General features: G+C 41.9%; 1 protein-coding gene across 1 annotated transcript; it reads right to left on the bottom strand.

Moving 5' to 3' along the window:
- Positions 1–1,341: 1,341 nt before the first annotated feature.
- Positions 1,342–22,946, bottom strand: LOC109621343 (segmentation polarity homeobox protein engrailed). Its single transcript, XM_020075378.3, has 3 exons — positions 20,561–22,946; positions 3,941–4,041; positions 1,342–3,810 (listed from the first exon to the last, which is right to left on the bottom strand). The coding sequence occupies exons 1-3, from the start codon at positions 21,762–21,764 to the stop codon at positions 3,562–3,564; spliced, it is 1,554 nt and encodes a 517-aa protein (XP_019930937.2). The 5' UTR covers positions 21,765–22,946; the 3' UTR covers positions 1,342–3,561.
- Positions 22,947–23,219: the final 273 nt, after the last annotated feature.

The following is a 23,219-nucleotide window of genomic DNA, read 5'->3' as shown; positions in this document are numbered from 1 at the left end:
TGACGTAAAATGAACGAAAAATTCATTCGACTGTTCATTAGGGCTAACATGGCGCACCATTTTGACGTTTGGCGGTGAACAAAGCGGCTCACAAAAGCGTCTGATCCCCATGTTAGGGGCGGCTGAACTACGTCCGAGTGCCAGGAAAGGACTCCAAGCTCAACTGTGCACTATGGTCCTCCGGAAAGTAGGGGGTTGGTGTCAGGCCCTACGAGCCAGCCGTAAAAAACCATTGTAACGGAAAATCAGCAACACAATAATACGAACCGAGACCAACGGTAACAACCCCAGCGAACAAAAAGGACTTGAGATTGAAAACTCGGTACGTGGAACTGCCGATCTCTCAACTTCATTGGGAGCACCCGCACAACTGGCCAATGTCTTCATATAGGATGCAAGAGAACAAAATCGTTACTAAAGCAATCTCATCAAATCACTCCATTTCGAATTCCTGCGGTGTTATTATACAGTAGGATAGATCAACATGTTATGGGAAAATTATAATTTGATCGCATTAACACTAAATAAAGTTTTTCCAATCTCCAATCACTCCTGTCTTTGAAAAAATATATGTATTTACTCATAGAAAGCACCGCGAAGAACATTTGAAAACTAGAGAACATGCCAAAAAATGTTTCAGACGAAATACTGGAGGGTTGTTCACATCCACATGACCCATATTTCAAAAAACTTGGGCAGATGAAACAAAAGCATATTGGTCTAGTTTTCTTGTAATGCCATTTTTTCATAATTTCACTTAAATTTTAAGTCTTAAAACAACGAATTCAAATTCTATATCACTTCAAGGTGAATTGAACATCTCCAAAAAAATGGCTCTGATACTGATATGCTAAAAATTTCTTAAAAGACTTTAAACCTCTATCATCACGTCAGTTTAACATCGACTTGTCTTGTGGAGGTTTTTAGAACCGTCATAAAACCTAATACCTTTTAATCTGGCGTAATGGTGATTTTAAGAACCTCTTCTAGTCTATTTGACTAAAAAATTTTATTTGAGCTTGTCAATTGTCCACCTTAAGACTTATAGGGGGAAATATATATATATACATGTGATTATCTTCTGGAAGCTGATTTAGAGCCTATTACTGGTGTCCAGAAACGTTATGATCAGATTACATTCTCGGTGGTGAAGTTGTTGTTTTGTTGTGAAAATAACAGATTGTTTGAATTATTAACAAAGATATTATAAGGAACCGTTGTTGATTTGTAATACGTTGAAAATACCTTGGGAAATACATTCTTGTTTCTAGCGATGAATTGATGGAGAGCATCAGATGTTACTCTATTTCAAAACAGGGAATTGTGATATCGTTCACATACTCAATGCCATACAATGTATACTTTGTATTTTATCTCTTGAATATCACATGAGTGTATTTTATTACGCTCTCTTTTGCAGTTTTCATACATTTTCATTCCTAACGACTAAAATAATATAATAGGTTGAATCTTTCTCTCTTACATATATCGCACGCGATAATCTGCTAAGTTAGCTCTCTTTCTCTAATCCTACTGTATGCGTGCTAAGAAGCTAGGAATATTGAATAGTGGTTGGTTGGTTGTTGGATGGCCAGTCAGTGCCATGTAGCAGCCTAATCATAATATTATTTAAGAAGAAATAGCAATCTCAAAAGCAAAACACAAACAGATGCGGAGAGTGCGATAAGCCGTTTGGCCCCCCTATGCCTGTCATTCAGTCGGATCTCATACGTACAACAAAGTATCCCGTAGAAGGCGGAGGAGGACCGACCAGTAGGAGTTGGAAGCGATCCAAAACTCACCAACGCAACGCTTCGGATCGCCATCGCATCGCCGGTTGTCGTAATTAAACATAATTTAGATTAGATTGCTAAACAACGAACGGCGGAAGCGAAAAAACCGAACACTCGCTAACACCACGACCACGCACAACATGGGTGAGCGATCAGGTACTCTACACATCGCTCGGTTGCGCCGCGGCGGTTGCTGTTTTAACGCGCTTTTGGATCACTTCCAACTGCGAGCGGGATGATTCTTCACTGGTTCGCGTTTAGGAATGATCCTTCGCCACCGCACTCAAAACTGGTTTTCCGACTAGGAAGGTGTAAGGAACTCTTGACAAAAAAGGAAAAATAAAAAGTTAATTAACCTGAACGGGATTCGAACTGAGCTACGGCTTTGTTTCGAATCTGACACCCTTACCAACGGGACCGTCGAATGATTATTGAATGGTATCACTTCCTAGTCGGGATCTGCCAGTCGGTCCGCTTGAGCCGGTCGCTGACAGACGGTTTCTGAAGCCGTTGGTGTTGGTGCGTTTGGGAATTAATTATCAACTTCGTACCTCTATCTCTTTCTGTCTCTGTCTCGACCCCGGACTTCGAGTAGCTAGTTGTTCAATTTTCCGCGTGGGAATGAGCTTTGCAACGAAACAGCAGGCTTATCTGTTTGGGTGTTTTTCGTCTTTTCTCTCTGAGTGGTGCTCCTGCCTGGCAGGCCTACTACGATGGCTGTTAATCTCAATTAAATTTTAGTAGCTAATTTTTTACACTGGACCTTCTTGCTTCTGACTCTGGGGGATGAAGTTATTTACATGCGGTGGTGGTTTGCGATTGCTTCATGAATGGCTTCTTCTTCTACTCCTAAAGCTTGAACAGTGTGCTCTGTATATTTATAAATTTGAACGTAGAATGCTTATAACCTGGAAGGGAATAATTTACATGCCTGTGAACCACTGCCTCTAAAGTCTGCTAAAATTTGTATATTTTTACAGTGAATGCGGATGGTGTCGCATCCATATCTTGCCTAGGTTTATTGCTATTCAGTTTCTGTTGATCCTAATCACAATTGGGATGAGAAAACGGAAAGGAAATGGGTTCATGAGAGTTGACCACATTATTGCACCATGAATCGCGATTTATTTTGAGTAAAAAAAACAAATATTGAACTGTCATCAAGACAATTACACTATGGACCGTCAAAAGCCACTGATTTGAACAAAGGTTTTATTTGCGGTCAACAACTCTCGAGCCATTCGCCTTCCTGCATCCCAATTTTACAAATAAACATTCACAAAAATTGCTCTACTTTACACTCCCTCGTTCCCACCCCTGATGTTTATCCATCGTCAGGGCTGTGCGTGAGAAAGTTTCCTTCCCCTCACATCGACCGAGCCAAGGAAGCGTTTTCAATATTATTTATATATTTACATTATGCAGCATCTTTCACCACGGCACCATCATCAACACGATGGCCTCGCGCGCGATGTTCAGCATTTCAGTTCATCACCGGGATTTGTTTGTCTTACGGGAGCGACCGGAGGAGACGTGCCGGGAGGTTTAATTCAATTATTTAAATGTAATTGTACTCCGGTTTTGTTATTTCTCGATTCCTACCCCCGCTGCGTTCAAGCCTCGCCTCGCCTGCTTAGTTCTGACAGGTCGCTGACGAGAGACGTACGTCACTCACCGCTCACGACTCGCCAACAAGATGGAACACGTTGTTCCGAAGCGAGCGCGTCGGCGGCGGCTTCCACGATCCGGAAGCTGCGGTCTCGTGCATTTAGGGAATCTGTCCGTTCATGCGCATTTCCAGCTCCTCCTCCTCCTTGGTCAGCGGTACCGTCGAGTGGTTGTACAGACCTTGGGCCATCAGCTGCAGCGCCAGGGGGTTCTTCTCCGAGGATGTCTTCTTGATCTTGGCCCGTTTGTTTTGAAACCAGATTTTGATTTGGGACTCGTTAAGGTTCAGCTCGGCACTAAGGGCTTGGCGGCGCTTTTCCGTTAGGTAGCGGTTCTCGTTGAATTCGTTCTGCAGAGAGAAAGAGAAGAGGAAATCGAATTTGCGATTAGAGGAAGTGATTGGAATCAGTTGGGGCTGGCACGCGTAGTGCGGTGCGAATGCAAACAAACAGCTGTCAGTCGCAGGGCTGGACACTCACCTTCAGTCTTTGCAGTTGAGCAGTGGTGAATGCGGTTCGAGGGCGTTTCTCCTCGGCTTCGCCTTTCTGTTTGGGGGGCTTTGTTCGTCGATAACGGGGACCTGTAAGCAAAGAGAGAAAAAAGCAACTTGGAGTTAATAAAAATGTCACTGACAGCGCTCGGTGTGAGAGAGAAAGAGACCCAACGGTTTGCGAAATGAGAAATAACTGTTGCTAATCAGCGACTCAACATCACGCCGCCGTTGCCATTGTGCAGGCATAAATAATAATTAATGCCTGTTATCTAATTCAATTAAGGCACCCGGTTTGAGATAACGAGCTGGAAACGCTTGGCGAGTAACAGCAGGGGTGAATTAGACCGCCGCGCCGTCCGTGTGCCAATTCTTCAAGTGTCACGCAGAGTTTCGACCCTGCTGCACTCGCGAGGTGAAAGAACGCGATTTTCGCACATTCCTATCCCTTACCAAGCCAGTTCGAACTCCAACTTTTGACAGTTCGAGCGAGCAGGGGGTAAACCTCTTTGTTTGTATTGCTCTATTTCGGCGATAATTAGCTGTGTGGAGGAAAGAACTTTCTGTTCAATGCTTCGGAACTCATGCGGCTGAGTTTCGACGGTAATCTTAATCACTTTGGTATGATAATTTTTGGAAACTTTTCCGGCATACCTGTTCGCCGAGGGGTGCGTGGATAGCCTCGATTCAAATTAATAAAAAGAGAAATGAGCGTTCTAATAAACCTAGTTGGTAATTTGCTGCCCACACTTGATGGACTCAGTTCTACGTTTTTCTCTATTTGAATTAATATATTTGTTTGATAATTAACTCGGTTTCTTTAATAATGGCGTGTGCGCAGGGCTGTGCTCAACGGAGTAACAGTTTTGCTCGGTTTCTCTACTCCGTTGGAATGTGGAATGTACCCAACCTGTGTGTGTCTTGAGGCGAACATGAATATCTATCAGAGCCAGCTCACACGTTGCGTTGGGGAACGCAAAACGAAGCGATAATTTGACATTTTAATACACACCGAAGCGAGCGGAAATGGCACTTCCATAAGAACGAGGGGCGTTGCAACCTGCGATGAAGTGGTCCGATGACGTTGGAGTTTTAAAACGTGGCTCTTAATGAACTAGGCGCTTTACGAGCTACCATGATAAGTCTCGCTTTACTGCGGTCATCTAACCAGAATCAGAGTTTGATTACTGATTACAAATCATCAAATTTCTAAAATTGTTATCACTAAATGCATTTTAGAAATGAATTTCTTGTGGAATTTCAAATGTTTCTTTCTAGTTCATTACGAGTTCGTTGCAAATATTCTGAAGAAATTTCTGGAAAACTTCGTGCTATGTTTTCCGGAGAATTTCTTGTTAAATTTCACGGTGTAACATATAGTGGAAAATAAATGCACGGAATAAGACGAGAGAAGACAAGAATGATTCACAGAAAAGTAGGAAGGACAGGAGAGCACAAGAGATAACAGGAGACAGATTTACTAGTTAGGAGAAGTCGGAAAAAAGAATAAAAGACATAAAAGCACAGATGTGAATACGAGAAGACAGAAGGACTGAGAAGAGGACAGGAGAACACAGATGAGCACATGATAAGACAGGAAAGCGCATAAGATAACAAAAGAAGACAGGCATAAAAAGTCAGGAGAAGAGAAAGACAGGAGAACACATCGATGAGCTCAGAAGAAGACAGGAGAATACTAAGAAACAGCAGAAACAGGGGACAAGAAATGAAGGTAAATATAAAAGAGAAGGCATAATAACACAGGAGACGAGAGGAGAACACAGATGAGCACAGATGAAATTAAGAGGATACCCGAGAAGACAGGATAATACTAGAGAAGACAAAATAGCACAAATGGGAACACGAGAAGGCAGAAGAATGGAAAAGAAGACATACTAGACAGGAACCTAGATGAGCACGAGAGAAAACAAGAGAGAGCATGAGATGACAGAAGAAGACAGACTTAAGAAGCAATAAGAAGACAATAGAACTGCAATGATAACAGGAGAAGGCAGTGGGAAAGGAATGAACAGAAAAGGAACAAACACGTGGATACGAAAGGCAGCAGGAGGTAATGCAGGAGACGAGAGGGGAACCTAGAGGAGCACAGAAGAAAATAGTAGAAAAAAATGAGCTGAAGGAGACCAGAGAAGACAGTATCGTATAAGAGAAGTCAAAAGACCACAAATGAGAACATGACCAAACAGAAGAACGGACAAGAAGACAGGAGAACACAGATGAACACGATAGAAGACAAGGGCGCACATGCCATAACAGAAGAAGCCAGACTTATGAAGTAAGGAGAAGAGAAACACAGGAGAATACAGATGAGTACAGAAGAAGACAGGTGAATACAAAGGATAACAGGAGTTGGTAGTGGGAAAGGAATGAACGGGAACGGAAAGAGGCAAGATAAGACATGGTAATATAGGAGAAGAGAGAAGGACATAGATTGATGAAGGATAAGACAGGAGAGCGCATGAAGTAACAGAAGTAGGCGGACTTAAAAAGTTAGGAGAAGAGAAAGACAGGAGAATACCGATGGGCAAAGAAGAAGAAGGATAACAGGAGAAAACAGTGGAAACGAATGAAAGGGAAGAATCAAAAGAAGACAAGGTAATACAGCAGACGAGAGGAGCACACAGATGAGCATTGATGAAAACAGTAGAAAAGGAATGCACAGGAGTAGACCAGAGAAGACAGTATAATACAAAAGACAGAAGTGCACAAATGAGAACACATGAAGACAGAAGAATGCAGTAGAAGACAGGAGAACATAGATGAGCACGAGAGAAAACAGGAGAGAACATGACTTAACAGCTGAAGACAGACTTAAGAAGTCAGAAAGACAGGACAATTCCGTTGAGTACAGAAGAAGACAGGATAACACAAGGGATAATAGAATAAGACGCGAGTAGGCAAGAAACAATGTGGTAAAAATATCTAAATCACATTGGGCAAGAAAAGCCTTAATACAGGAGAAAACAGGTAAGCACAGATGAGTACAGTAGAAAACAGTGGAGAAAGAATGAGCAGGAGGAGACAAGATAAAACAGGGCAATACAAGAAAAGACAGGAGAGCACAGATGCGCGCAGGAGACGACAGAAAAGTGCATGAGATAATAGAATAAGACAGACTTAAAACATCAGAAGAACACCGATGATCACAAAAAAAAGACAGGAGATTTCAAACGAACATAAGAATATAGTGGAAAAGGAATGATCGGAAGGGGACAAGAAAACACAAAATAATATAGGAAAAAAAGGTGAATGCAGAAGACAGTAGAAAAAGATGAACGGCAGTGCAAGCAACTTATGAGAAGACAGAAGACAGCAGAACACAGATGAGCACAGGAGAACACAGAGGAAAACGGGAGAAGAAATGAACGGGGTGAGACAATTGCCAGGATAATACAAGAGAAGGCAGACGAAAACAGATGAACACATGGGTAGGCAGAAAAGCACATGAGATTGTTATCTCAGAAAGCAGACTTGAAAAATCAGGAGAAAACCGAAGAACTCATATGAAAACAGGAGACGACAGAGGAACACATGAATTAACTTAAGTAGACGCATTTAATAAGTCAATAAAAGACATCAGAAGACATAAGAAGACAAGAAAAGGCAATTTAAAACAGGAGCAGACCAGAGAAGCTAGTATTGGCTAGAAAAAAACCGAGACAAAGACACAACCAGTAGCAGAGGCAGAGCAAGTTACAGAGATAGACAGCGACAGATACAGAGTCAGAGACCGTTTCCGAAACCGAGACAGTGACAAAGACAGAGCCATGGCCAGAGCCAGAGCCACAGCCAGAGCCAGAGCCAGAGCCAGAGCCAGAGCCAGAGCCAGAGCCAGAGCCAGAGCCAGAGCCAGAGCCAGAGCCAGAGCCAGAGCCAGAGCCAGAGCCAGAGCCAGAGCCAGAGCCAGAGCCAGAGCCAGAGCCAGAGCCAGAGCCAGAGCCAGAGCCAGAGCCAGAGCCAGAGCCAGAGCCAGAGCCAGAGCCAGAGCCAGAGCCAGAGCCAGAGCCAGAGCCAGAGCCAGAGCCAGAGCCAGAGCTAGAGCCAGAGCCAGAGCCAGAGCCAGAGCCAGAGCCAGAGCCAGAGCCAGAGCCAGAGCCAGAGCCAGAGCCAGAGCCAGAGCCAGAGCCAGAGCCAGAGCCAGAGCCAGAGCCAGAGCCAGAGCCAGAGCCAGAGCCAGAGCCAGAGCCAGAGCCAGAGCCAGAGCCAGAGCCAGAGCCAGAGCCAGAGCCAGAGCCAGAGCCAGAGCCAGAGCCAGAGCCAGAGCCAGAGCCAGAGCCAGAGCCAGAGCCAGAGCCAGAGCCAGAGCCAGAGCCAGAGCCAGAGCCAGAGCCAGAGCCAGAGCCAGAGCCAGAGCCAGAGCCAGAGCCAGAGCCAGAGCCAGAGCCAGAGCCAGAGCCAGAGCCAGAGCCAGAGCCAGAGCCAGAGCCAGAGCCAGAGCCAGAGCCAGAGCCAGAGTTAGAGCCAGAGCCAGAGCCAGAGCCAGAGCCAGAGCCAGAGCCAGAGCCAGAGCCAGAGCCAGAGCCAGAGCCAGAGCCAGAGCCAGAGCCAGAGACAGAGATAGAGACAGACAGAGACAGAGACAGACAAAGACAGAGACAGAGACAGAGACAGAGACAGAGACAGAGACAGAGACAGAGACAGAGACAGAGACAGAGACAGAGACAGAGCCAGAGACAGAGTCAGATACAGAGACAGAGACAGAGACAGAGACAGAGACAGAGACAGATACAGAGCCAGAGACAGATACAGAGCGAGAGCCAGAGCCAGAGCCAGAGCCAAAGCCAGAGCCAGAGCCAGAGCCAGAGCCAAAGCCAGAGCCAGAGCCAGAGCCAGAGTCAGTGCCAGAACCAGAGCCAGAGCCAGAGCCAGAGACAGAAACTGAACCGGATCAAGAATAAAAGACAGAGACAGAGACAGTAAAAGACATGAGTGAAAATGAAAAACAGGGTGATAAATTGCGAGACACGGTAAGACAAGAAAAAAAAAAACAAGAGAAGACATAAAAATCCGGAAGATAGGATGACTGCAAAACGGAGAAAACAGGAGAAGCTAAAAATAACAAGAGAGATGAGAGGCGAAAACATGAAGAAAAGACAGAAGTAAAGAGAAGAAGTGGAGAAGCGAGGAGGATCAGGAGATCTTCTGAAGAGACAAGAGAAAGCAGATAGATGCAGGCGAGGATACAGGAGACAACAAATCTGATCGAATTCATCTCTCCAGCGCTTACCATTGGGCATTGTCACCACTTTGGGTTCCACGCTAATATACAATCCATAAATCAGACCTAAATTATTACCCCATTTATCCCAAACCCTTCCGAATTATGACGGTTCATGAATAAATTATCACCCTCTTCTAATTCGGCTCGTCTGGCCAAGATGCTGGCAACTACCTCCCGTCCCAATCCGAAATCAACAATCCACATAAATCAAACTCGCCGCAATCTGAATTCTGCCCTGTTTTCTCACCCCTACTGATAGGCGTCCCCTCGTCTTCGATGATATCGGCAACGTATGACGGAAAACGCGGCAATTGAAACCCGCTGAACAAATTACCGCGTGTGCGTACCTTCTTTGGCGTTCGCGCTGACATTCCTGCCGCTTTTTCGCGACCGACAAAAACAGTCTGGCAACAAATTGCCGCCTGAATACCGACACGTACCCGTCTTCACCACAAACCATACCTGTCTGTGACTTGTGAGAATCAACGCGGCAATAGTGCACCACGCAATGGACGCGCGGCCGCCGATTGAGGTTATCTGTACGCGGTGGCGGTACAAATATGGCGCACGACGACCACCACCGCAAGCGTGGCTATCTATGATCCGATAGTTGGGTTTTTTTGACAGATGAGCTCCGTCCGATTGGTAGTGCGATAATCCATTTTTGTGCACACCCCTGACGCATACGGACGTCAACTGTGCGGGAAAAGTGATTGTCACACTCACCACTACCAAGGTGAAATGCAAGGTGAAATGGATTGATTGAGGTCTTCATCGATCGAAGTTGGTGGCGTAACAACTGTCAAAGTTCTCACAACAGAATGGAGGAAAGTAAACAAACTCGATCGCTGGTACCAGACGAGTAGTTTGTCAACTCGGAGAACGCCCTCTGTAAGGCTAATTACCCGTCCTGGTGGAGTCTAGTCGCCGGTTCAACGTCAACTAATGACATAATTGTCCCCTGCTAGCTAGAATTGTTTGTACACACGGGTGCATTTGACATTTGCATACTAGAAGACGTCGCGGAACTGAACGGAAGCAGTTTCGCGTGATTGGTGCAAAGCATGCAGAATGGTTCCTAGTTGGCGCTACTTATGACTTCATTAGGTTTTCATGAAGCAATCGAAAGCGAAGGTTGAGGAGGCAATTAAAGTTCTCAAGACAGAGTATGAGACCTTATCAATAGTGGCACGAATGTAAACAACGCTACCGAATGTGGCGATAAGTCTGTCCTGTGGGGACGCAATTGGAGGGGCGGAGTCGTCTCTTGCACGAAATTTAGAAGTCGGAGCGACAACTAGTTCAGGTGAAAAGTAATTATCTGTCACGTCATCTTTGTTTACGATATCTTACGTCGAAGCGGTGCGTGTTTTGGGAGAACTTCCAGATGAGGAAGCAATAGGTTTGAAATGAAGGCCTCTATCGGCAGTGAAGATCATACATTTTCACAACTTTACTAAAGAAAACAGACATCCAAATCCAGTTTCAAAACTGTGTAAGAAATTTATCGGTCAATTGAAATGGGGCTACTATCGCAAAGTTCGCATGTTTGTTGACAGTGGTGAATATGAAATTGATCTAGTTTAGATATGCATACTCACCACTGATTGAAGCAACTTGGAATATTGCGACGCTAGTGTTGCCAACGCAAACATAATTGAGTGTTTACTCAGAACTTGTGAACGCTCCTTTTGCCTTTTTCGCGTAATCGAAACACTTTATCCCCAAAGCCGAACTTTGACAGACCGTGAGTGTCAACACTTCCACAAATTAGGCCCGTGATTTGTCTTTGATCATCCTCTCAAAAACCCCGGCGATTTCGAGTTTGTTTATTTGTTTTCCCTATTTCCACTTTGAACTTTATTTTCTTGCTCAACACAAATTCAAAACACCGAAAACGCATCGGATCTTTCCGTTCAACACTGACTGATAGAACCGAACAGAAGCGATGACATGTCGCAGTTCAACGAGGGGCCGTAAAAGCAGCAGCAGCGATACACGAGAGAACAGATGTCAACCGCACCCGATGACGCGGCTGCTGCGACCGTCTCCCACACTGTCCCACCCCTCGTTTCGATTCCTATCGCCCTCCCCCTGTCCAAAATTAATATGGTCGATGATATGTTGGAACATTTCTAGAGCCTGGATTTTATGACTGGTGATGATCGATTTATGTTCCGTCAGATTCTATAACTAACAGTCATGATCATCGTCTCCAATTATCGACTCCCGAAAAAGTGAGACTCTCACTCTGACACTGCCGATACACCCGCGGGAACAAAAGAACAAATCAGGGAAGCGTGTCGCCGAACAAATTTTCTCCTCTTTTCGAGGTCGTAAAACTACCAGCGCGTTGATCAAGATTCTAGCTGCGCGCCTTTCTGACTCACAGAGACTTGAACAGCACACACGGTCGAGGGGGGTTCATAAATTTTAATTATTTCGTAATAAAACCGTTCATTTGGGAGAAAATAATGCCGCCGCCATTGAATCGATTGAAACGTTAGCCTTACTTTACACGCTGCGGCTACGGGAGCCCAACCCTGCGAGCACTTATCTAGATCAGTTCAGGGGGTCCGCCTGAGCTCAAGCCCCAAGATCCGCGAGCGAGAACGTGTTTTGCAGAAAATGTAATATTTTTCCTCCGCGGAGAAACGCCGATTCAACTGAATTATCGATACGCGATATTAATTAACTTCAATTTCAATGAAACGGATAGGATAGTGATGGCGGGTAGCGGCAATGGCCACGTCCTACCTCGCCCAAATAGAGCAATTCCGAAGCAAGTAGGCTAGCGGGCGAGCGCGCGTTCCGCAATCGGTCTTCTTATCTGCTGGCAGGCAGTCAATTTCGATGCGCCATTTTTTCGCCGGATTCCTTTTTCTCTGGGCGGATTGGTCGGTTGGTTGGTTTGCTGGGCGCTTGAAACCCGGACGAGATTGGCTTCGCAAATGAATTTATTTATTTCTTCAATTAATCGACTATTTATTTCACTTCTGGAGCTTGATAGAGGAACTGAGGGGGACGTTCGATGGTAAAAGCAGAGAATTGTGTCGATTAAATGAGTGAACAGACTTGTTTGGGGGAAGATGAGCGAGCAGTTTAGCGAAGGAGTGTAGTTTCTAAAGAAATGATAACGATCATCATTATCTTCGGTTAGATGGAATGCGTTGGCGGGGAATTGATCATTGAAAGAAAAAAGTAGTTTTATCTAGTTGAACGACCGGAATCCAATCAGGACCGTTTTGTTATACTTACATTAATGCGGTTGTACCACATTTTAGTTACCTTTTTCAGAGATAGTTGATTTTTGAATGTGTATCAAAAACTTCTTAAATTCAAAATATTTTTAATTCAAACTAATGAGCTTGATGATCTATTGGTTACCGCTTCTGAACCATATGCAGAAGGTCTTGAGTTCAATCCCCGGCTCGTCCCTTTCCTTCTACTTTGTATCTTTCGATCTATTGTCACTATATTCTTTTCTCTACAGTATATCATATGCATCTCACGTATAAACGTATGTTTGTAGCCATCGCTAGAACCAAAAACGAATTTAAAAGCCGTTTCCCTTCCTTCCGACTTTCACACAGCACAGTGTAAACCTATCATTTAATGACTATAAGTTTTGCAACCAAGTGAACTGTGCCACATCATCTTGACAGTAATTTTCACACAATCGATCACTTTAGGACTGGCATCAATGCACCAATGCGTGAACCCCGATGCCAAAAATAAACATTTCTCAACAATAAGCGATTGTAATCATCACATCCATCCCCATCCACACATTGATCTGCAACCTGACGTAGCAGGCGTCATCCTCGTCTAGAAGATCATCAATACTCACACACCGAAGATGCCTGTTTACCCCAAGCAGCTAGCACATTGGTTCCTTGTGAGAGAGTGCAGCTGATCTCCAACCTAACATGGACAACTAGCAACGGATGAACAAATTGTTCGTTTAAGTTCATTCAAACAACATTTTACTCGCCACACACTAATGATCATTCTCGCAAAATCAAGAGTGCAGCAATGATTTTTGAGCTCACTCACTTGGAAGAATGTGACACTATAGCGGGATACACTCTCAACTAACTACTACTCAGCGGTATGGGAGCATAACTAGCTTTTTTATTTATTTTTAACATTCTCTGGCTTTAAAGCTAAGCATTTTCAAATAGTTTATGTACTGGCTGATAGTTCTACTAGTTTTTTTTTTGTAAAAGCAAAATAAAATAATTTTAATTTATAGTTGGATAGTACCTGCTGGAAGTGTTCCTCACTGTTGTGGCAAAATTATTGATGCGAGTTAACTCACTCCTCACTGTGCACTTATCTACAGGCCTGTGGAGTTGAATGAATGTGATGAATTCATGCATGTGATTAAAAGTTTATTTTTCAAAGGCGGTTAGTTCAACAAACCTTCAGAGAATGAATTTCGTTTCTGAAATTATCAGTACTCGCTTAGTCAAGAGTGCATACTTTTCCACAACCACTCGGCAAAGGAAAAATTTCCTAAGTTTTTGGCATTATAGCATGATGCTAGGAGTTCCTTATATAGTTTCTACAGGACTTTCTCAAAGAATTTCTCCAACAATTTTTTAAGGAGCTCCTCTAGCAGCTCCCTCAAGGAACTTCCAGAAGAATTTCAAAATGAACTACTGGATGAATCTTGATTGGAAATCATAAAGAAATTCCAATGAAATCCCGTGAGGAGTTACTGGAGCAATTCTAGATGGAACTTTTGGAGAATCTCAAAAGCAGCTATTTGTAGAGTCTCAGAAGGAACTCCTGGTTCAATTTCCGGAAGGAGTTCTTGGAGGGATCTCTGAGGGAACCCCTGAAGAAATACAAAAAGAAGGAAATCACAAATGGAATCCCGAAGGAAATTCTTGGAGAATTTCCAGAAAGAAGTGCTGGAGGAATTGACAAGGGAGGAATTCTCAAAAATAGGAACCACAAAAGAAACTCTTTGAGGAATTCCAGAATGAACTGCTGAAAGAATTTTAGTCGGCAATGTTTCTTGCTAATGTTATATTTTTTCATAACATATAAGTTAAAATTGAAATCAGAACTAAGTTTCAAGTTTTTTTTCGTTACTTGCTTTTTGGCATGAAAATTTCGTTTATTAAATAACGAAGCAATTTTTTTAAAATCGGATTTCAAACGCATCCAGAGAAAGGATCAAATTATCTCTTGATTATTTTTTTTTTGGAAAATGTTTTTCGTTTTGCCAAAATTATTTGTTTTTTAAAAAATTTGATAAAAGATGGTTTATGTGAAAACGCAGAACATTTTCCCCAGGAAAAAAACAGGAGATATCCTGATCCTTCCTGCATATGAAAACCGATTTTGAAACTATTTGTTCGTTATTTAATAATAAATCTAAAGCAAAAAAAAAATGAAAAAATGAAAATGTATAAGGTTGCGCCTTAAGATGCAAAATGTTAAATATTCCCATGTTTTACAAAAGTCTTCTGCAAATCAAAGCTCGTCCGGTTTATTTTTGAAACTAAGTGGAAAAATCGTGCAGCTTCTGAAATTACAAAGAAGAGTTCCAATCAGTAATCCTAATGGATACTGCTGAAATTTGACCAAAAACTTACCAGATGAACTTCTGGGAATACTTGTTGCAGAATTTTTAAGAAATTATCAAACTTCTGTTCCCAAGTAACATTTCGATGACCAATTAGTCTTGTAAAGTTTTTTTTAAAGCGTCATCAAACCCTTTTTCATTTGTTTTGGTTTTATGATGGTTCTATTTGACTAAAAAATGTTACTTGGGTTTTATATGGATGCGGATTGATTTCACTAGGAAACCGATACTACAGATCGAATATCGAATAATTTGGTAGTGAGGAAATTGACAGTTAAATTAATTGCCAAGTCGAATCGAATATCGAATAATTTGGTAGTGAGGAAATTGACAGTTAAATTAATTGCCAAGTCGTCTTCTAGCGAGCATGATGTTGTACGTATAAGATGAAAAACAATATTTCATGGTAAAGTTCATTCATCATTTAAAAATAAAGAAATAAAGGGAAAAGTGTGTGTTGCTGGAAAATTGCAGAATTGGCCTGGGTCATCTTCCTCTAAATACAAAGGCGTTTTAACAAGGGCATGTTTCCACCAATTCCGTGCTATCAGATATTTTTGGTCATGAACAATAACCAAAAACAAAAAAAATAGACACTCTATAAAAAAATTCGAGAATAATCCTGAAATTTTTCTTTCCGAATGGCCAAATTTTCGCAAGATATATGGAGTATGTTATAAATCTATAAACTATATTTTAAAATACCTAAATTAAAATGACACCCTATAGTTTATTGAATGCTCTTATTTTGAAATTCGAAAATTTAGGAAACATTTTGAACACATCAGCACCATATTTAAGGTGAACCGTGACGAAATGAATCATTTTTCATAATTCACAAAATATAAAAACCACGCCCGAAATTCTAACATTTTAAAACTTATGAGCTGAGAGAACTGTTCTACTAAGAATTATCATATGTTTGTTATTATTGTTTATTATTTTTATTGTTTATTACTTTCAAGGATCGACTGAAATTCTTAACTTTGAACTTTTAGTGGCTACGCAGTCTTTATTCTTGAAACGGGTTTATTATCTACCCAACGTTTCGGCACTTAGGGATGGTGCCTTCATCAGGGGGAAAATAATGTTCTCGTTTCGTCTCTCGTGTTTCGGCTAACTAAGTCAGGACAGTTAAAGTTAGCCGAAACACGAGAGACGAAACGAGAACATTATTTTCCCCCTGATGAAGGCACCATCCCTAAGTGCCGAAACGTTGGGTAGATAATAAACCCGTTTCAAGAATAAAGACTGCGTAGCCACTAAAAGTTCAAATTTATTGTTTATTGTTTATCATATGTTGGTTATTATTAGTTATATAATCTAAACATAAAATTTTAAATTTTGCATATTTTTTTTTGTAGAAAATCATAAACGAGTGTCAAAATACTGGAAGCAACGGTCGAAAGTTCGTGTATTTATTAGAAAATTTCAGTGAAACTTTGGTGTTTCTGATAAATTCCTTCACTACTATTTTCGAGTTAGTTTGAGGAATCCTTTTGGTCTTTAGATAAATTTTCTGTTTTCAAAGTTCTCTTCATTCATCAGGATACCAAAATCATTGTTGTTCAGTATAAGTAACTGATTTTTTTTTTCAATTTTCAGACTTTAATCCGTTACCCAAGGACTTGTTTAAAAGTGCCAGAATGTGTTGGATTGCATAAGAAAATAAAAAAAAAGCTAAAAATATTTTTTTATCTTTTCCAGGTGGTCTTGATTTTATTTTATTTATTTTATTTCAAATCGCAAAAAAATATTTTTCCACAAACATAGTAAAGTTCAGTTAAATACACTTTTAAATATTTCTCCTAAAAGTAATACGGATTACAAATCTTTCATGTGAAATAAAAATAAAATAAAAATATGTCATCAAAAAGGTCCTAAAGCCTGACCTTTATTTTGGGCTTTAACCACAAACGATGGTTCTAAGACCATACATATTTTTAGATTTTTTAATAACATTTCATTGATCGTGACTGAAAAAATATATTTTTGACTTGTGTCCCGCCATTAGCTTTTTACTCATGGTTTGAGTGAATTTATGTGACTGTGTACGTTAGATAGGAACATTATTGAACCCCCAGTGTGAAAAATATAAAATTCCATCGCGTCAAGGACGACTTCAAATGCCAAGCAAGTTTTGTGTATCATTGTACTTATTTCAAGTGTTTTTTTTTTTCGTTTTTAGAGCTCGGGAAAAGTACTGTTGCGAACAAATATCATGTTTTATCGTATTATTAATTAAACGCTGGATTTTAATCATTAATATGAAAACCCAATCTTTAAATAATCTCGAAACAGTTTCATCTAAAAAGTACGGTAACGCAAATGAACTTGTAGAATAAAATATACAAAAGTGTAGGGATGTTCAAAAATAGAAATAAAAAAACGGAAAACAAAGCTAACAAATAAAAATAATCGCCAAAAAACATGTACAAGTCGATTTTTGATGACGAAATATGATGTTAAGATTAAAATACAAAATGGGTATTGAAGGATTAGGTGAAAGGGAGTCTTCGAATGAGTGTAATCTGTGTAGCAAGGATCGGTAAATTCGCCTCACTCCATTCATATTCACTCCTCTTTGCTGAAGCAAATCGAGAAAGATGCAGCAAACGGATAGTCGTGATCAAACACGCAACCCCATCACCAGTGGGAAGCGATGCGCAAGCTGGTTGACATGGATATTCGTGGCCGATCGTCGCAGTTTGGATCGCAAGCGAATGAATGAATGGCGAATGGTGACGAATGCTGGTGAGCGATCAAAGCGGCTATTATCATAACTAGAAGAGAATTTCTGCATGTAATGCATACGTTTTTAGTGTCTTGTTGTGGAAATGCTAGATTAGCAAAGAAAATAATAAACATTTTTTGAAAACTTCAAATATTCGTACGCGCAATATCACTCACGAATCGCATCACCTCTCCATCGCTTGCGATGCGAATGTGGACGAATATTTAAATTCCATGTATGGCTTCCCACCGTTCTCCGGCGTTTGCTGTCGTCGCTGACAAGCAAACACACAAACTAAAGCGACAACCGTTCGCAGCTGACTGTATTCGAGTGTGGAAGAAGATGAAAAGTGGAAATCAGGAACCCTGCTGTGTAGTGTAATTTTGCGTAGAGTGTAATTTTGCTGACACTGGCAACTGCCACTGAGGAAGATTACAAGTGGTAGTCGAAATACGCGTATCTGTCAAAGGATAACCAAAACAGGGCAGAACTAAAATGTACGAAACTGATTACACTCATTCGAAGAGGGTATTCTGCTTAGATGGTTCGAAAAGTTGGTGAAAGAGAGTGTTCAGGCTGACTTCTGGAAATCCTGAAAATGACATTTCTTCAAATCATCTCTTATGTGACTGCAACGATTAGGTCCAAAAGCAGCTCTTAGTTGTTTTTTTTTTTAATTCTAGGCATGATAAATGACACTTGAGTATATTTTTTTTAATTTTCAAACGATTTAAAGAAAGCCTATGAAACCACATTATAACCAATAAGAGGAAATAATGTCGATTTGACAGCGCTTCTTAGAATCTTCTCAAAACTAAATTAGTTTCAAATTGTTGCTAAGAAGAATTTGAAAAAAAAAACAAATGATACTTCAATCTAATACTAAACTTATAAGTGATTTTTTTCTTCAAAGGTTTATGAAATTCAATAATCCGTTTCTGAAAAAAAAAAACACATTCAGTTGAGATTTGTTTTGAAATTTTACTGAGAAACTTTAGGACAAAAGCCTAACAACATTCAAATTCATCAGTGAAGGAAAACTTGGAGAGACAAATGCAGTCGTTCCATAGAAATCCGTTTTTTTTTAATTTTTAAAAAATCACAATAAGAATTAAAAAAAAAAACATTTTGTGAATGGGGCATCATTGATCGGTCCCTCCTGAAATGAAAATATTACCTAAACAATTTGTTCAAAATGTTTCCAACTTTTGTTTTTTTCTCAATAGCTTAACACGATTCTAAAATGACCAGTACATTCTTTAAAATAAAAAACATATCACATTTGCCTATTTGAAAAAATAAGAAAATAGTGAAATGGGACGCAAAATTTTTGACACACTTTGTACAGAGGGTGCCAAAATATTTGGGATAGGCAGCTTTTTTTCTCTCACAGAAAAGATCAAAAAGCTGTAACTTTTTGTAGAGTGCATCGAAAATTTAAAAATTTTGACTGTTTATCAACCTATTGTATTTGATTTATTTTATTGTATTGTAATTTTAAATTTTTATGCATCGTTCTGATTATAAACAAGTTGTTCTGATTATTTTCAAACAAAATAGTAAGAAGCTTCTGGTACACGACGAATGGGTCCCTACAACCTCGGTAAATGGTGACCTACCATGGAATCAGGCGATCCCATCCTCTACTAAATGTACTATATCACCTATTTTTGTGAATTTTTTTCTACTTTTTTGATTATTAATTTTATTTAAACCTATAATGAAGGCAATTAACAGCGGTATAAACAATTTTTATAAGATTGGTGTTAAACGACAGCCCTTATTTGCCCGAAATCTTCTTAGTCCCTGGTGAATAGCGACTTGATGGTACAACTGATTAGGACAAACCCTTTCAGTTTGTGATAAAATTTTATTTTCATTTTTTTTTGTCTGTATTAACGAGATTTTTAACCCTAGGCTAGTTCATCTCGGGACCCACGCTTTACTTCCCTTCCGAAGGAAGAACCCACATTTTGCGAGTATGTCGGGAGTGGGATTCGATCCCAGGTCCTCGGCGTGATAGTTTTGTGTTCTAACCACCACACCAGGTCCGCTCCTGTTTTCAAAAGTTTTTGGTTTTAAAATATGTTAAACAGGGGGGGTGAACAGCACATGTTGAATTATAATTGATTTCGATACTACCGTCCAACCTTTCAAATTATTAATACTTACAAAATCAATACTCCATGTTTTGTGCTCACCACTACTGGAAATATGAATTTTAAAAGTTTCAGAACCAATTTTTGCTGTTGTTTATGCTCTGTTATACTTTTTTTTCATAAACTCCTAAAAAAGTGTCATTATGATAAAACTTTGAAAACTCAATTTCATATATCATTTTTTTTTTTAATTTTTTCTCGTAGATTTGTAACTAGTTGTACCAACTGCGATTTTTTTAACAGTGTGAGAAGTAAAAATCACCAAATCAAATGTAGTACAAAAAATCGAAAAATTAAATATCAAAATTACTTGTTAAAATTAGTATGTATAACAATTAATCAAATTAAGCAACTTCATCAGGACTTTTTACACAGCCACAGATCTAGAGGCGAAGGTTTTCAGCATGACCATGCTGAGGGTGACGAAGTAGATTCCCAGGCTGCCCATAAACTTTTCGTAATGGAAATGGTCTTGACTTCCTTGGGCATAGAATCTCACATATAATACTACACATGCAAAATGGTAATTGGGAAATGAAGCTCTCAGTTAATAACTGTAAAACACACAGCTAAGAGGCAGGCTTTGTCCTAGTGCCGACGTTACGTCATGAAAAAGATGAAGAAGATGCAACTTCCTTAGTTCCGTTGTAGACCTTTAAGCCCTTGCAATCTAAGTTTTTGAATCGTTGCGTGTATTGATAAAGTCACATTCACTTCACTCATTATACCAAGACTATTTGTAATTCTGACCTTCGACAAAATTGTAATTCTGAAGTCTATGATTCTAACTCAGTTATCTCATTTCGCATTCCACTATTCCAAATGAATCAAATAATAATATATTAGGTGGGAATCACCCCCACAAAAAAACTCACCCGAACTCGGTCGATCGCTGTACCGGGTGCAGTACACCCAAGCTGGCCATAGATTGCTTCCGCTTTCGCCATCTTTGCTGCTGCCCGTTTCCGACCGGGCATCGTCCGAGGACATTCCGCCGTCGTTGTTTCCATTATGCCCCCCATCGCTTCCATTGTGGATCCGACCGGTCTCACTGCCACCACCGCCATGATTCCCCGGCAAACTGGACGCAACCGTGGCCGTCGGTTTCGGGATCGGCCGTGGGCTCAGCTTGGGACTGGCACTGCTGGCCACACTGTTGGGAGTGCCACCACCACCGGTCGTTCCGTTGGTGGATCCGATCGGAGCCGGGATGCAGTTGGATGACCCGGGGCTGGATGAGGCTACGTGCTGACCGATTTGCGAGACGGTCTTGCAGAGGGAACCAAGCGGGGGCATTGCGTGCGGGTGGATGATGGAGGCAGCGGCTGCGGCCTTGGCCTGACTTTCGAACAGTTTGGCCTGGAACTTCCGGTGGCTGTTGATGATCTCTTCGTGAAGTTTGGGGTAGCTGGTGGCGCTAAAGCCGTTCAGAAGTGCTGCCCGAGGGTCTATGCTAGGGATGGTCTTGGTGCTGAAGTCGTACAGGGTGGGTATCCGCGGGTGGTAGTGATTGTTGTTGAACATTAGCATGCTGGCGGCTGTGGCTGAGTTAGGAGTTTGCGGTTCGTAGCAGGTTGAATCCTGCGATTCGCTGTCCGTGTGGTAGGGATTGTGGCTGCTGCTGCCGTTGCTGGAGCACAACCGTGGAGACTTACTAATCTCGTACGGGCGGAAGAGGCTGTCTCTCCTGTGATGCAAGGAGGGTCCATTTGGGCTGTTGGAGTCAGAGTTGCAGGGAGGACTTGCCATGGGACTAGGGGGCTGCTGGGTGGCGATGGGAACTACTGGGATCTTCCCAAAGGAATCACTCAGGATGTTGGAGATCGAGAAGGTGATGCTGGTCTGCTGGGGTGGTGGTGGAGGAATTTGATCCGTCACCTCCTGTTTGATGTGCAACGGAGAAATTGGTACAAGTGGCGCCATCTCCTCGGAAGTAGGGGAAACTCGCGTGGTTCCCGTTGCGGTCGGGCTCATCATCGTTGCGGTTGCGGAGTGAACCGGACTCTGGCTGTGGTGATGATGATGATGGTGTGGCGGACTGGGTGCACTTTGTGGACTGCAACGGTCTTCCAATGCCATGCTGGCTTATCTTCCTGATGTCTTCTTCAAAATGAGCACTTCACTTCACTTGAAGGTTGTTCCAATTGTTTTACACAACTATCTTTCCTTTGGTTTCACTAAAGGAATTCTCTTCGAAAATTTCGCTAAATCTCTTGATTAATCGTCACTTGAGCACTTGTCATTCATAATCAACACTTCACACTTCACAGTCGAATGCGCACACGTCGAACCGAGAGCTAGCGAGCTCATGTGCTTCCATGAGGACCGACACCAACGAAGTGTAACGGAGGGTGTAAAGCGTCCGAGAAAAAATCACTACCCTCCAAGGGGTAAAACAAACACGCGTCCGGCTGATTTCAACAGCAAATTGAATGATGGAATCTCTCCTGGCCAGAGGCACAACACAATTAACGACGACAAGATCCGAGCACCGAAGAAAGAATGCGAAGAACCGATGATCCGATCGCGCGCGTGGTCCGAGAGAGCGAGCTCTTCTATCCTCTATTATAAATTGTGATGTGACATAGTCAAATGTCACCTGTGATCTGAGCCTCTGTGACTGACAGCTGAGTGAGAGCTCAACCAAACTGACTGGTTTGTTTTTTGCTGCGGCTGCTGATTCTCCTGGTGTCTCTATTAACTCTCGGTCCATCCCGCTCCCACTTTGATCTTCGCATAGCGCCGTTCTCTTCCGATCCTCAGGCACTAATCAAGACAATCAGTTTACACAACGCACACCACCAAACCACTCGATTCAATCAAATCAGAGAGAAAGAGATCCTCCTATGCCACCACCACGAGAGCAAACGAGACCGATCGCAAATAAATTCATCAACACAAACATATTTCTTCGCTAATTGGCCTGCGTCTGTATTGGTCGTACCGCTCACGCAGAGGGCGTGTCTTCCTCGACACGCCCGTCCGAACACAGTGCAATGAGCGAATCGCAGAGAATTAACTTGTTCCATCGCACCAATACCACCGTTTGGCACCCATTGTGCGCGGTTTTGTTTCTCTTTTCCCTCCACACTTTCGCTTTGTGCCGGTCGTGGTCTTCACGCGAGAGCATGGTATGCGGTCACCTTCCATACAACTTTATTATTCAATTTGAGCGCCCAGATTCTTCGACCCCTCTCTCGTTCTGGCGTTCTCTCATCGATTACCGCGTGCACGCGGCGGCGATTGCCTCACACTCTCGCGAAAACCCACCCCTATCCCAATTATTGAGCTGTGTGGTGGATCGTCCGGATCTCAAAATGCACGCGGGGTAGACCACCCATGTCGAGGGCCGCCACGAGACAACCCGCCCGAACCAAATCGAGATGTTATTTGTATAATTGTATAATTTCAAAATTAACTACTCGATGTAAATATAAACGCGAGCGAGCGAGTGAGTGAGCGAGCGGGGAGTTCCGAACTGCGGTAGGTCGGCCACATTTTACTTTAAATTCAATTAAAAGACCCTGGTCAGGC

The sequence above is a fragment of the Aedes albopictus genome, chromosome 2 (assembly GCF_035046485.1).
Source record: "Aedes albopictus strain Foshan chromosome 2, AalbF5, whole genome shotgun sequence".
NCBI classification, from domain to species: domain Eukaryota; kingdom Metazoa; phylum Arthropoda; class Insecta; order Diptera; family Culicidae; genus Aedes; species Aedes albopictus.
This window is presented reverse-complemented; position numbering and strand designations above follow the sequence as displayed.